General features: G+C 39.5%; 3 protein-coding genes across 3 annotated transcripts; 2 read left to right on the plus strand and 1 right to left on the minus strand.

The window, feature by feature from the left end:
- The first annotated feature begins 1,281 nt into the window (after positions 1–1,281).
- Positions 1,282–4,317, plus strand: LOC145894774 (chymotrypsinogen B-like). The gene is made up of 8 exons (XM_082983420.1): positions 1,282–1,425; positions 1,701–1,726; positions 1,792–1,887; positions 2,596–2,746; positions 2,949–3,122; positions 3,431–3,555; positions 3,654–3,787; positions 4,072–4,317. Exons 1-8 carry the CDS (start codon positions 1,364–1,366, stop codon positions 4,315–4,317), a joined length of 1,014 nt encoding a protein of 337 aa, XP_082839546.1. The 5' UTR covers positions 1,282–1,363.
- A 103-nt stretch (positions 4,318–4,420) lies between these two features.
- LOC145895063 (uncharacterized) lies at positions 4,421–8,331 on the minus strand. Its single transcript, XM_082983813.1, has 8 exons — positions 8,220–8,331; positions 8,049–8,098; positions 7,683–7,834; positions 7,376–7,441; positions 7,207–7,301; positions 7,012–7,096; positions 6,734–6,805; positions 4,421–5,420 (listed from the first exon to the last, which is right to left on the minus strand). The coding sequence occupies exons 1-8, from the start codon at positions 8,225–8,227 to the stop codon at positions 5,298–5,300; spliced, it is 651 nt and encodes a 216-aa protein (XP_082839939.1). The 5' UTR covers positions 8,228–8,331; the 3' UTR covers positions 4,421–5,297.
- A 4,597-nt stretch (positions 8,332–12,928) lies between these two features.
- On the plus strand, positions 12,929–15,866 carry LOC145894779 (uncharacterized). Its single transcript, XM_082983426.1, has 4 exons — positions 12,929–13,002; positions 14,077–14,319; positions 14,844–14,977; positions 15,478–15,866. Exons 1-4 carry the CDS (start codon positions 12,935–12,937, stop codon positions 15,864–15,866), a joined length of 834 nt encoding a protein of 277 aa, XP_082839552.1. The 5' UTR covers positions 12,929–12,934.
- The last annotated feature ends 60 nt before the right edge of the window (positions 15,867–15,926 follow it).

The following is a 15,926-nucleotide window of genomic DNA, read 5'->3' on the forward strand; positions in this document are numbered from 1 at the left end:
CTTACACTATCTTTGTATCTTACGATGTCAAAGTTCTTCACAATTGTTCATTTTACTACGCGTTTATGATGTAGGAATTCACGCTTATTGCCGGTGACGTACTCTAATAAGGTAAAGGTCGCATTTGCTGTTTGTGGAGTGGAGTTACAGGTGATTGTGTGATTACACCAAACAAAATTGAGTGCCGAGTCCAGACTATGCGTAGACTCGGACTAAAGAATTTGTCTGGCGCAATATAGCTCCGTAAGTAACCATGATTCGTCACTGTTGATATAGTTTTGTAGTATTTTCCACTGATTACATGGGAAAAAATGATCTGACGCAAGATTAAGGGTCCGAGAAAAAACATGTTCATGAATTGGGGTCCGCGGGCAAAAACGTTTGGGAAACCCTGTGCTAGAATATCGTTGCTTTGTGCTTAAAAATACAATTCCTCCTCTCATCCCGAAGAAAAAAAATAAAACATGATGCACCTCCATTACCCAACGTTTCTTATATTCCGAATATTGCGAAATGTTAAAGGCCCGCCTTCAATGCAAATACACCGCAATAGCCGAAAATACATCCAGCAGAATTCGCAAAGGGTGATCTAATTGTGTACCCCCAGTTTCCCCTTCTCACCGCCGCAAAGGTGAGGCTAGTTTTCTCCTGCGGGCAACACATTTCCTGCGTGTATATATCAGGTCGCTGTACGCAAACGCAGAGGTGTAGCGGTTATCATAGACAACATCGCCAGCCCGCAACGACAAAGAATGACCAATCATCGAATTAACATTTGACAAAAACACGCTGCCCTCAAAAACTTTTATGATCGCTTTCATAACCAACTGATATCTCACTAACTACATTTTAAATGCAGCTTTTTTGGGACATATTTCTATACAATATAACCTAGAAAGTACTTGTTATGCATTAAAACAAACTGCAATTAAGTTGCCAATCTCATTTACTTAAAAAAAACACCCTTCTTCATTACGTTGTAAAGTGAAGTCTTCAAAACAGATCATTGCACTTTAGCTTGTCGTCCCTTGCTCTTCGGTACTCTTTTGTACAAAATTTCACATTAAGGTGATGGATCAGAAGTCAATCTAGGTTTAGTCAACATCCTGTTGGGAAGGTGGCTTCATAATGTCAGCAACACGACCGCAAAACCACAAACCTCACCTTCAAACCCCAACCGGTTGTCTGACAAGATATAAATTTGGACGTTAGTGCAGACAACGACTCCATCACAAAAGTGAAGGGGTATGAAAACAATTGCTCAGTTCCTGTAATAAAATCTCATTTCGTTCGGAAAGAATACATTTTTGCACTTTGCTCAGTTTGAAGATTCGATTTTTCAGTTCTTAATTCATTTTCCGTGATGAAGATAATATTTCTGGTGCTTCTGGTGGTGGTGCCCCTATCACTCGTCCAGTCACAATCGTAAGTAGTTATTTGTTGCTGCTGGTGTTATTCCATATGATAAGCTGCAAGAAAAATCCAAATTAATGATATTGCCGTGTCTGGACAATATATACTCGGTCCCTTTGACGCTCATGCTAATAATATTTCGCATTTGCTGCACAAATTACCGTTATTGTGCTAATGTGATATTGTTAACAAATACGTATTAGTCTTTTGATATCATCTGTACGTGACAAGTTAAATCTAAATCCTTCTTTCTTATTAGTAACGTATAAAGTGAATCTTTCTTTCAGAGCCTCGGAAAGAAATTGCATCACAGGTGAGTAAACCTCATACAAACCAAGTTAGAACACCATCAGCTAATTCAACATCTCTTAAAACCAGGCTACCGAAAGTCCACCGACTGTAAGATGCTTTACAACGATACCCCGATCTCCTGCGGAGAATCATGTTGCCAAATGCCAAGAGCAAAGCGAATAAGTAAGTTTGTGTTGATTATGATCTGCATAACATTGGTACCCATGCACCATTTCAACACCAACATTATTTCCACTTCGGAAGTAGAACCCTAAATATCCTGACCACGAGAGCCGATCAGATGTTCATACTGGCATATTGACCCAACCATGTGCAGGTTTGTGTATATCACAACCAAGCTTCCGGTGAGGTTTGAACTCCCGACCCTGGGCTTACAAGGTCCAATCTACCGACTGAGTTACGAAAGCTGTTTTGCGTGGTATATTGTGGCCAAGGCACACTGATGCGCAAGCGCACAACTTTTCCAGGCAACCATCACATATACGTGCGGCACCTTCTACCACTGCAATCAGAAAACGCAGGGATGTTTAATATAATCGCATGATTAGCGGGATCGCCACATGGCGAAGGTCCTTACTTGACAATCACAGCTACCGTTTCGAGATCATTATAGGTTTACAGGCTTCGCAGCCCAGGCACTGCAGCCAGGCTGGATCAGCCACTTTTTTCACTTTTTTGAGATTTGAAAAGGTTTAAATTTACGACCCTGGGCTTACGAATCGTTGTCAAAAACATTGTCATCGAAAACTTTGACTTTTTCCAGAAGAAAAAGTTGAATGATTTCGCTTGTGCTCCTGGACGTCGAGCAAAAAAGTCAAAATGTTAAAAATTTTGATACAAGAAATCAGAGAAACCTTTCATTACTAACAGGACGCGGTCGGAACACAACAGAAAATGAATTCCCATGGTCCGTGGCGATATTTGAAAAATCTGAAACTCGCTTTGAAACTCGCTACAAGTTCTTCTGTGGAGGCGTCGTGATCAGTGGACAAAAGATCGCCACCGCTGCTCATTGTGTTACGTGAGTTCTTTTTCGCTGTTTTGATTGAATTAGAATAACAAGAGGTGTTGATCGCCAGTAACCAGACGTACGAGTCGATTTTCCTTTCAAATGTGCTTAAGAATCTGATATTGACAAACATAAACCCTCGCCTCTGTTACGAAACGTCGATGCAAGCGGTAAAAGCTGCAAAATCGATAATGTTCATACTCTGTCGTTCCAGCAAAAAAAATGTTAGTCACCTTTACGTTACAATTGGAGAAGCTGACATTTCTGTGAACGATAAGAGAGTTAGAGTAGACAACTACGACAAACTGAAGGCAATTCAAAGGATTGATTTCTTTGAATTTGAAAAGGCCCCATTGTCCGACACGAATTCAGCAGGTTTCGTATTTAGGTAAGTGGGAAATAAATCGTATTTAAGACTGTTTTTCTCTAACAGAACAATAAAAATCTTGAAATTGATTGGCACTGTTTCTTGAAATTTTTGTCCCTTTGAGCACACAGAACGCCCGAAACGCGTTGTTTTCCTATAACCTGGTATAAGCTCATTGAACTCTTTATATGTATTTATAAAATGTTTCCGCGGAACCCACGTGGTGAAAAACCCGATCAAAAATCCACTTCATTTCAAATCCTCAACGAGGCGGACAAATCGTGTTAATGGATTTATCTTTTTCCGTTCACTTTCTCTAACGTTTGCAGAAACGACTTGGCGATTCTAACTCTTGCCGAAACTGTGGAATCTCCTCGAATATGTTTGCGGATCAAATACGATTCCCCCGAAAAAGCCGAGTGCTTCGGTATCAGTTATGGAAAAACCGAGGAAGGTCAGTAAAAAGTTTTGCTTGAAGGGTCAGGTTGGACCACTTTTTGAGACTTTGTTGATAAATATGTTTTGTGTATAAACTATATGGTTATTTTGCAGGCGTGGTCACAGGGCGACTCCAAAAAGGAAAAGTGAATTTAGATTTTGAAAATAAGTGTTTGATTGGAATCCACGACAGGAACAGTGGCTACATGCTATGTGCCAGCAAGGGGGGCAAAACTGTCAGCTGCCAGGTTGTGTAACGTTTTTCCAAACCAAACATTTTTCTCCAACATACGTTGTTAGATTGTTACCGCAAGCATAGCGAACAGAGATAGATTCCAGTATAATGAGAAATGGCTGAAACCTAACAACAATTTTCTAAAAAGTAATTTAAACATGGTCCATGGGCTTAACTATAATCCAAGTCATAACCCCAAACAACAAAATACCAGCAATCTCGTTTACAATAAATGATAATCTGCGATATATGTGCAATTTTGCCAGAAGCCAATTCAAGCATGACGTTTTTTTGCAGATGGATAGCGGAAGCCCGGTTGTCTGCCGTCTAAAAGGACGCTGTCCGAGCTACTACCTTGCCGGGCTATTCTCGTTCAATGTCGGGAGCGACATTGCCCTGTGTCGCGGCACAGCCTCTGTGCTGGTGGACCTCCTTAAAGTGAACGCTCACGCTCTAGTAAGAAAAGCAGCTGATCATGCGCAACTGAATCAAATTCAAAGCATTGGTAAATCTTGGTTGACTTGCGACAAATATTTGCCCTAAGCATTTACGTGTATAGAACAATGAAAAATACTGGAACCGAATAACGACCAAGATTGCGTTTGTAAATATACGAAAGCTGTTGCCTTTCTTTAATAAATTCACAGTCATTGCAATTTGCTTGTATTATGGAAACCGACTGCAGAAAAGTTTATGAGGAGCTTGCTATTTTAGTACTTAAGCTGGTTATGGTTATGCGGGCGAAGTGCCAGCAAGCTTTAGCTCCACCACTTACGAAACGTATAATCATCCGCAGCACCATCAGCATGTGGCCACTATACGAAAAAACTCAAAGCTCTGTTTTCCCGAAGGACGTTTAAAACAAAGCTTATTCAGTTGTACAAGTTCACAAAAAAAACTTTGCGGGTTAATTGCACTACAATAAAAACAAGCACTTTCCTCATAACCACAACGACAATATTTTGTAACACTTGGGTGGCGATGCTTATCGTGTTTACCTATGTGTATTTCACATTGTGCCATCGTTGTTAAAGTGCAAAGATGATCAGGGGCAAAATATTGTATGGACAATAAAAAATCAGGCAATAAAACTAGCAGGAAGCATATTCAGAAAAAGCAATCCCATCTAAAGGAACCAAAGTCGCCATTGAAACATTCTTTTTCACTTTCATACTCTCAGATTTTATTGGCAAGCTGCGACACAAGTCAATGCTGTTATAGTTGAAAACAATACCGACAAAAAATTAGTACATAATTACAGAGTCGAAAGCGGACATAATTAAGGCCAAAGTTTTGAACAAGCTGACTTGCAAGCACCGAAGCGTACACTTAATCGCAAACATTTTAAGGCAGTAGTTTCGAACCTGGTGTTTGCAAATTACACCGGTAAATGACAACGGTTTTTGCAGATTTTTGAATGGGGTCCGTGGCTACAACAAGGTTTGAAATTACTGTTTTAAGGTATGGAAATTATGTAGGTGTGATAAAATCAAATTAAATCAAGATATTATCTGGTTGCTTCATCACATAGTGTCCGAGATTGAATTAGTCGGCATGCGCTTGACGTTCCGAAGCCTTTTCCGAAAAAGGAACAGAAGCTGTCGAACATTGCCGGCTATCTCCTTGAATAGACATTTACCATTGATCTGCGCAGTGAAAACAAAACCAAGTCTTAGTGAATGCTTTGGAAATTCGGGCGAACATTGGAAAACACGCTTCCTTAAAAAAGGGACTAGCTTGGGTTTGTGACAGAGCAAGAAGATTAAAGGTTGTACACAGCAACAAGGATTTCGGGTCTTTCATGACTTAAGCGAGTTTTCATTTTTAGCAATGGGCCGCAGGCGTTTGTTGTCGAGACACGCTGTGGCAAATATCTTTCCTGTAATCGCGATTAAATCGAAAGTTCGCGATCACGCGGTCATGCTAGATCACGTATCGAGTCGGAATGTGGCGACATCGTCATAAAGTGGTGGTAGAAATCACTCGTTTCTGGGAAGTGTTTAACCAGCAGCGGGATTTTTTTTTTCTTCTGCAGGGAATGACACCAGCAAGAATCCAGCGCCAGAATTGCAAAACTGTGCTGCAATTAGTTAATACGTTATTTTTCTACCGTGTCTCAATTGCGTTCACCGATATGCTGCACACAAGTCCCCGCCTATGCAATCATGGGCATCCGTTAGTTACAAAAATAGGAACAAGACAACCACGGTTGGGCGCTATTATGATCATGTTAGCGCTAAAATCCAATGATGTCGACAAATTTCCCTTGTATAAAGCTGATTAAATTATATTATTTGTGGTCCATGTAGATGACTTTCGTGTCACGGCGGCTCATGGACCAAATACTTTGTACCTTGGTTGTTTCTGGTGGTGGCACCTAATTTGGTTTCCAACATATATGCTTTGGAATCCAAAGCCGACAGCATCGTCACCATGAAGTGCCTTCCCATGGCTGTTTTGGGGACAAGATCGTCAACAGCCTTTAAGCTGTACTAATGACACCTTAATAGGTCGATACAGTGACCCTGTCTGGGGCTCACGTACTGACGAAGTTACTGAACTAAAAAAAGACCATCTTGATAGAATATTTATTATTTACTTTCGAATGCGCTAGAGATTGACTTGTGTTTAACGTAGTATCAGCCAGTTCAGGTTCTTGCTTGAACGAAATTTTATCATATCCTACGTTTTACTTGTGATTTTTAGATATATATATGTATATTTTAACATTGGCATATTTCATTAATTTTCAAAAGCCGTTTCGGAAAAAAACGTATGCCACCATCAGTTTAAAAATTTTTCCAATGTGACGTCAAATCGTAAATCGTAAACCGATACTTAAAGTTCGGTATTTCAAGCAACACTTCAATAACGTCTAGGGTTTTCGAGATGTACCACAATCACTCCCGCAACGAAATTGCAAGAGCGGTTTTACTGAACAAGGTGAGGCAAAACTCACCACCGAGGAAACCTTGTAGTGGTGAGATAGTAAATTTGAGTTGGTCAAACAGGCCGGTTTCTTTACAAGTGACTAAAAATAAATAACACGATTATGCAGTTGTTTTCAAAGAGTGCAAACTAAAAAATGGAGAAAAAGGTAAAATACAGTCAGACTGTTTTCAATGTTTGTTTAAATTAAGGCACTCTTAAGTGGTGCGTTTTTCACAATGAGTTATGATGACAGGTTACATCTTTACTATGCAACGTCATTTTTTTCCATCGTGCAAAATAACTCACCACGTCGCGCTTGGGCAGAAACGACTGCATGTTTTGACACGCCAACGTCGTGTTGCGCAGAAACGTATTCCACACAGCGCGTTTCCTGCGAATAAGGAAAATACGCCGCTTTTATTGCACTTTAATCTGTGTTATATCATTGCATTTTTTCACTGCAAATGCTCTGCGTATATAAAGTAAAAAAAATATTTAAACCTTTTCGATAAATCTCCGATGAGAGAAGCGTTTTGGCACAATGACCCGACACGTTGGAGTATTCTGGACACCAGGAGTCGGACGGACAAGGATGACTTTTAAACATAAAAATTACCAGAGATTATTTTTTAGGATCCTGAAGAATCGTTAAAAAACGAACAATACTCACAGTGTTTGTTGGTTCAACCGAGTTGTTTGCTGTGACGTACACCGGAGTACGGCATAGCGGCAGTGTCTATAAAATAAGGTTTTCTTTTAAAAAAAATATCAATTCATGCCTAATATAATTCTGAATTAACTTTTGTCGTTGAAAAACATGTTGCATAAATTCATATCTCCAACAAAAAGCAAATAATCACCAATAGATTTGGGAATTTTGGTGATCCCACAACATTTTTTGCGATCACAGTTGGCCAAAATCAATACGTTTACTTGTAACGTGTGTCAAGGCTTCTGTGTTAATTCTTATGACTTACCGCACCACCATGTGTGTGACAAAGAATTGCTGCGGTATTACGCAGCGTTGCAATAAATTTCCTTTCTTCAAACCTTTGGCAACATCCCTTGGACACCGCCAACGTGAACAACAGGGCAATCACAACAAAATGACAATTCCAATTCATTCGACCTGTACAATTGTAAAATGGACCAATTGCTTTTTGATAGAATTCATAGTATGTAAATATATGTGCAAAAAAAGCCATATTATGTCAAAGCTGCAGACAGGGTGTGTACACGCTGTTGAGTGGCACTGTGCTAGCTATGCAGCTTTGACATAGTATGTAATTTTTTAAGCTTTGTTATAACTTCTATAGTTTCCTTGTCGTAAAAAAGTCACCTACCCCATTTCGTTGATGCTTTTCTGCTGCGGTCGGCACTTTTTGTGGCAAATCTGCGAAGAAAACAAACCGTTAAAAAACTTTCACGCGTCAATGCACACAAGGTATAGGTTCGACACTTTTATAGTTAAGCATAAAAAATGGCGGTTTATCTTTACTTGAATAACGTTTCACCTCTTCATTGCTGAGCCTTCTGTGCTTTAATGGCGTAGATGTATCCTTGTCGTGTAATATAACTGCCGACATCCTTCTTAAACTTTGTTCTTCTCTTTGCCTTCTGACCACAGCACGTCATTCGAAAAACCCACCGAGATCCAGTGGATGTTCTGTGGGTGCAAGCGATGAATCGATCGTGACTAAAGCTGCATCAGTGGTACTCCTTTGGAGCAAGGAGCGGCCGCAAATGTGTAAGTAAGGCAAAGGTTGCAGCACCGTGGAGATGGCGAGAAGGATCGTATCAGGCTTTCGGAACAACGAAATGTCGTTCCGGAATTTATGCGATTTGCATTCTCATTATAAAGTTTATCATAAAGAGCGAAATAATATTATTTTTCTGTGGGGGCTTAACTGTCCTTACCAGTTTATAAGCACTGAACCTTTCGCAGAGATAATAGCATGCATTTTATCACGATGCCGCGGTTGCCGGATGTCTGGTTTTTTCGTGGTTGATTTGCTCGTTCCCAAGTGTGGCAGGTTGTTAGGTAACCTTACATGTTTGTTTGCATTTGTCAGCTATTGCGTCAACATCAGCTATCTGACAAGCGCACATCATACTACATGACCACTGGTACATGAAACTGCGTGACTAGTATTTCCATGTGACTTTCTTTGAATATTATCTTTTGGTGAGTCAAGTCCGGACATTTGGAGGCATCTCGGGTTAACATTACCTCAAATCTTTCAGACATCTGTGAAAAATGTACAAGCGTGATGCGCTCACGGTAGTATCAAGTCCACGTAATCTCCTTATCATATCCGCAAGGTCGATGTGACGCAAAATCCAACAACGATCGTCAACCGGTAAACATCTGGCGGCAAACTTACATAACTATAGATTTTATTCAGCTTTTCTAAACGAAAGTAATATTCTCATGTTAAAAAACCGTAGTATTATGCCTACTCTATGGGTTTTTCATGAAAGTAGATTTTTCCTTACACTACAATTAAAATATTATCAACATACAAAGAACTAAAGTTCGGTTCGCACTGTGTCAAATTTAGTTTTAATTAGATTTAGAATTCCAACGAATGATACGCGAAGATTGGCACGTTTTGTGTTTTACAATTCGCCAGTGATGATAAAAACTCCACCCAAATTAAAAGGCCGTTGGGCAAGGCGGCATATATGGTGAAACTTAAAATTAGAGTAACAAAAGATTAGAATTAGAATTTCCGTTATTTTCCTCTTACCAGTTAAAATAGAAAATTAGAATTGTCTATTTGACCAAGTCTGCGTTTAGAGGACGCTAATTTTTCGGTTAACGGATGCGGTAATGTCACAGTTGACCGTCTTGTCAGATATACAAGAGTTTGTTTCGATTGCTAGGCTTACTTTCTTTGAACCCACCAGGTAAGGTCACATAACTCCGATAAGGTCACAGACTAAGTGCGTTTCGGTTTTGCCATTCCGCGGTGAAGGTTTGCGCAAACGAAATTATAAACAGATAAAATTTGTTTGCATCGATAAGCCGGTGATAACAGTTTGTTGCTGAAGCGAACGCTGTTATGTTTGTTTTTACATATAGATCGCGTTAATACGTGCGCCATTTGAAGGAATCTAGCGGTTTTATACATTTTTTTGTCACTGCATATGACACGAACTTTAAATAAATAAATCAACATTTTCTTGGTTTTTTACTCGCAGTTTTAAAATTAAGATAAACCAAAAATCCAAAATGTCCGCAAAAGCTTTTGGTATAGAATCGGGAAATGCAACGAATATAAAATATGACTGAGTATAAACTGGCTTTCATCAAAAAATAGTCCACTACATTACACAAAATATACGAAAAGCGTGGAAAAAAATGTATACGAATACATTTTGCTGCAATTGACCGAAAGGATATTCTGTGAGCAGTCGCCATTTTATTTTTACGTTTAACTTGCGTCTCTGGGCACCCTCGCATGTTTCGAAAAAACAGTTGTACAGAACAAAATTCGTTTATTCCTGCAAAACTGATCAATGGTAGTTTCGTTTCAGAAGCAGCATGTTACCACGGATTACTCGCTTCAAAACAATTCAACAACAGCCGAACAGCGCGACGACCATTTCAAGACTAACAGCACTCCCCGCCACACTTGCCTCCTGCTACAAGTTCATTAACCAATACGGATACAGCATGTGCAATGCAATTTTAAAACTGGGAATATCATTGGATATTAGTGTAATAGTTTATGTTCCAAATATATAGATATATATCAGTTCATAAATAACAAATAATTTTAGATAAAACCTTAATTTTTTGTCTATTTTGTCTTTATGCTGTTTCTAAAATATAAATTTCGCCTATTTGGCATCGTAAGTTTTCAAATAGAATCTGCAAAGAGCGATATTGCGTCCAACATACCTTTCTACAGTTTTTCGCTTTTCAGCTACTCCAATCCACAAAACACAATATGGGGTCGAGATCGAGCATAACTTGATCCTTGCAATTTTTTGCAGGGTCTGGTAACAGAATTTCGTCATGCTGAAAATAAAAGGAGACTAAATTTAATCGCCGTGATAGTCATGCATATGAGTACCGCCAGTTAAGGTCATTTTTAAATTACTTTTAATTTGAAGCATCGCCTTTCATCGATTAAGCATAGAGAGAATAAACCAACGTTTCCAGTTATACAAAATGGACACCAAATTTTACAATCCATTAAAACCGGTACTTTTCATACTGCGGGTCTATGCGAATTAGTACGGATAAATCCGCTGTGCGAATGGCTAACATAAGGTGAATGGGTGCGGAGGACAATCCCCCGATTTTGGTTACCTAAACACTCACAAAATTGTAAAGCACAATAGTAGTACTACATACCCAAGAGGTGCACAAAGTTTTTACAGTATGAGCCGCATTTCAAAATTTTACATCTCACTCTACAGAGCGATTTGCATCAAAATAGCTCTTGTTGGTGGTAATGTCCTTTCGCATACAAAATGTTGTGTATATTCTGCTGGTGTTTGACCTGACTGTTATAATATCGGATATGCCGGTAATTTAATAAAAAACAAATTCGCAGGAACGTCTTTGATTAAGTATACCGAAAATATACTATCTTAGAAATATTTATTTGATTTAGGACAAAATAATAGACTTTGAAACGCAGTTTTGTGATGTGTGAAGTGGAGTGAGTGAAGTTAGTTGAATTGGTGGCCGTTTGAACCGTTTGTTCCTGCGCCATTTTAAGAACAACTTTCTGGGTAGTCTATGTCCCTGTAGAATGTTCTGCACAGTTTTTCGACCATTAGGGGAATTTTTAAAAAATTGATTAACCCGCCTCACTTAATTTCTACATCTTGCTTAGTAAGTTTGTTTATCTTCGCCCACGCGTATGTTACAAAACAAACTGTAAAGGCGACAATTCTAATGGGCTTGCATTTAACAGAATAACATCGTAGCCTTGTCCTTTAGTGGAATCAGAAACTGCTTCACTTATGTTTAAAGTCAAATACCCGTGGCATTAAAGCATATGGTTTTGGTTTTACCCGAAGTTTATCTGCTTTTTTAAACAGCCTTAAAAGACAAACTCTGACGGCAACAACAAATATTGCTGTCACGATTTTGAACGTTTGTTAAATTTGCTGGCAGCGTAGTCGACAATAGACAACTTTGACGAAACCACAGTTTAAAAAACGTGAGCTGATTTGTGGACTATAGGACAGATGCATGCATGCAGTCATTATTATGCAACCTTGTCAAACCACTGGCTAAGCTGTGGCACGTAACAAACGTGATATCCAGGTTCCGTTTCATCGCATTGATATTTCCATTATATATACATAACATAATTTTCTACATTAAGCAATGGACCTAATAGGCACAAGCTGTACTGATAAAACTTATTATATCAAAACAGTCGTGTTTATGCAACTCATTTTAAAACTCTAATTTCCGACCTTAAAATCACCAGAAACAGGCGTTGCAGTCTTTCGTCCAATAGCTGACATGAGACATGATACATCCACTCCAGTTTCTGGGTCTTACTTTTCCCAGAAGCGGATGTAGTTCTTCAAGCATTTCTTTGTATCTGTCATACATACAAACGGGATAGTGGGTTATTATTAGCATTGCAAAATACTGTACATAGGCCTAATTCATTGAGTATCAGTAGTTATTTTATTATTCCGACGGCAGCAAACCAAGTTAGTTCATTTAAGTAAGTGCCTGTTATGCCAGTGCCCCGCAACCTTTCCCCAATGACGTCACAGACGTGTATACTAAGTTTAAACAAATTAAAACAGTCCGAAAGGAAAAAAAGATTCATAGCATCGTCTCTAACAAGGTTTTCCTAGGCACAAATTCAAACGAGGTTTTCTAATCGTATACAGGTAACTGATGTTGCCTATTGCCCGCCAAACGTTTTTAATTTTTTCATGACGTCAAATCATTTGTGAGGTCATATCGCAGTACAGCGACGACAGCGCTCAAAATGGCCGTAAGTCAGTCACACAGATCAAAGGCACTAATCAGGCCACGAGGACCCAGACAAAAACTTTAATAGGTATCATTTGACAACAAACGATTTTGTGGCTACCTAATGCTTTTATTTTCAAAACTTTAGATTAATATATTGGAGTACAGCAGATATTCTTGCGTAACAATGCCCTTTTAACGGCACAATCCTTAATTGCATAAACACACAGATTAATATGTGTGGCCAAGGCGTCTCCAGCCTTAGTAATGATAAAGCATTATTTTACCCAAGACAAACAGCCCAAATTCGTACATGTGAAGCCATCGCAAATAAGGTAGGTCCTGCCCCTGAGCGATTTTATCATGCAATAGACTTTGTATGCAAAACAAATACGGCCAATGTTAATCATAACAAGTACATAACAACTAGTGATGCACCGAAACAGCAATTTTTTTATTCGGCCAAAACCGAATATTCGGCAAAAGTTGCCGGACAAATTCGGCCGAATAAACAGAAACTAATTTTGGTGTCCATCTCTTTAAAATCGCAATAAATTTAAACAAAACATGTGCTGGAATGGATCTAATCCTATCATACAACTATTTATTGGCACTTAAAGAATGCTGTACCAACTGCTTAAAGTTCGATGACAATTAACAACTAAAACACATTAGTACAGTCTGAACAATGATTCTAATCTTTGCGTATCAGCGTTGCATGCAGTAAAAAAGTTTCGGTTTCGGCCGAATTTTGCAAAAATATTCGGCCGGAACCGAATAATTATAAAAACCTTGGTTTCGGCCGAATAAATTCGGCAAACCGAACTTTCGGTGCATCCCTAATAACAACGAATGAGATTTTCAATCATCTCTGCAAAAATTTTATTTACAGTAGTACACAAATCACCCAGTGGGTAAACTACTTACCGAGCAGGAAAGCACTGCTCTATTAAAAAAAATGCAATTCATTGCTCTATTTCATTCCCGGAGCCAAACCACCGTTACTAGAAAAACGTCGACAGCACTAATGCATGATGCAAAAACCCAGACATCTTGCAGACTACTTGCTCACTGGCGTTTCGACTCAGTCACAAATTATCAAAGTTTTGACTGGCGGCCAATGAGAGTTTGCATCACAAAAACTAGTCCTAGTAGTTACACCACAGATTTATATACTAAACTTTATGCAATAGGCCTAACTAAAGTTTGAAAGGTTAACTGAAAAGCAAAAATCCATGGACTAAACTTACATTATTGCGCGATATGATCATGAAGAACATCCTTTTTAGGAAGACTATATATTGTGCTCGCGGGCTTTAGTTTGTCCATGTCTTGGATCCACGGTGCAAACAGCTAGTTCTGTGTTAAATTGTTCATACCTGTCCATCTTCAAACCTACTTAACTTAAGGTGCCTGCGGCATATCCAATCCTCGCGCCTTGCAAGTGGATGTGATGTGTTCGATCTACTACGTCAGGCGGCACTCGGTCACGTGACCACCGTCGATATGACGTGCGACAACGATGACGTAATGACAGTGGTGTTGCTGGACGACGCGTATTGGTTACTAGAGGGTTACAAGAGACTCTGGGTCCTTCAACAGCTCGAGAAGTTGGAAAAGTGTCAAGAAGTCAAGGTCAAACTTAACGAAAGGTAAGGAGATTTACTGCGAACGAGCATTTTTTCAATACAATTTTTGTCTATCTACCACAATCGATTGGAGGAACTTTATTTGCGCGTCACCTCTGCATTGTTACGCAAAAACTCGCCAACGTTAGTTTTAGTTTAGTGACAAGCAGTGGTATATGTTTACTAACTATTTAAATTTCACACTTTACCGCCCCATATATTCCTGTCCTGTATTGTTAAAATCCGCTTCTTTTTGCAAGCGACCCACCAACGTTAGAAACACAGGTGTGTGGTCATTACGAAGCTTAGTCAGTTTCGAGCTTTTGTCTCTCATCAGGTAAGTGAAGTGGCCCGGTATGTTCAAGGTAATGAGTTGGAGTCTCATGGAGAGCATGATTTTTCGTATATGGACGAAGTGGCTTTAATGCAGCAACCATCACCATTAAACAGTTGATCTAAGTTTAAAAAACAGTTTGGGGCACCAAGACCCATTGAACGAATCTTATCCACAAAAACCTTTAATTTATGTTGATGTACTTTGTTGGCAGGATTTCAAGCGAAACGCTAAACGACCTGACCACGTCCACAACCTGTGAGGCAAGATTTAGATTTGCCGACGAGGCTGCTGAACAACAATTCCAACTTCGATTAAATGCGGTTCTCGACGAAACAAAAGCGATGGGTAAGGTTTAATATTCACCCAACCTGTGACGACCAACGCAGCAAACCTGCAACACATTTACCCTAAACCGAATTTTAAGTTAGTCACAAACAGTTTGTGTCTTTTGTAATATTTACAACACATATTTTCCAAGCCAGGGTTTCCATACCGTGTTGTGCTTATTTCTATGATTTGAGTGTCTTAGATTAGAAGAAATGTGTTTATGTGCTTATTTTCAAATGCACGCTAGGCAGTACTCTAAGTAACCTGTGGTGTGGCGGCAATAGTGGACTTCGTGGAGTCGTGGCATTATATGTGGAGAAGCAAGCAATAAACGCCTCTTTGTTACCTGTTGTCTTTGTATAGCGCACTATAGTACGTTTTGGGCGTATTTGGGCGCTCGCAGCGTGATTGGTTTTTGGTCTACGACAGGCCGTTGGTAACCGCAGATATATTAGATGTTTTAAGCCCTTCTTCATTAGGTATAATGTGGACGCTTTTCAACCTTGTTTTGCTTCAAGATACCAACGATCAAAAGTGGACTTTGAGGGCAGCAAGTAGGTTCCTGTACGCTGAACCAATCACCGTGCCCGGAAGAATCGTACGCAGATGTTTGCGGATTCACCAAATCAACGGCTACTTTCCGTGGTACAGGGGACCATACAACGTCGACTGGATGGCTGTGTACCTAACAATCGCCCTACTATTTCTCGTGTGCGCCAGCGCGGCGGGTTTGGAAAGGCTGGTGGAAGGCAATTGTACGAATCAATTCGAAATGGATATAATACCGAAACCTCGTTACGTGGGTATGAGATTCAGTGGCCAATTCACCATAACACCAACACGCCAACGTATGTTCGTTGTTGTGATGGCCGTGTTAGTCACTGTGGACATTTCTTCGTTTTTTTGACGGAACAAATAAATATCGTTGACGTTAAATTGGTTCAAGACTTGCAATTAATGACATGAT

The sequence above is a fragment of the Ascidia mentula genome, chromosome 3 (genome assembly GCF_947561715.1).
Source record: "Ascidia mentula chromosome 3, kaAscMent1.1, whole genome shotgun sequence".
Classification (NCBI taxonomy): Eukaryota; Metazoa; Chordata; class Ascidiacea; order Phlebobranchia; family Ascidiidae; genus Ascidia; species Ascidia mentula.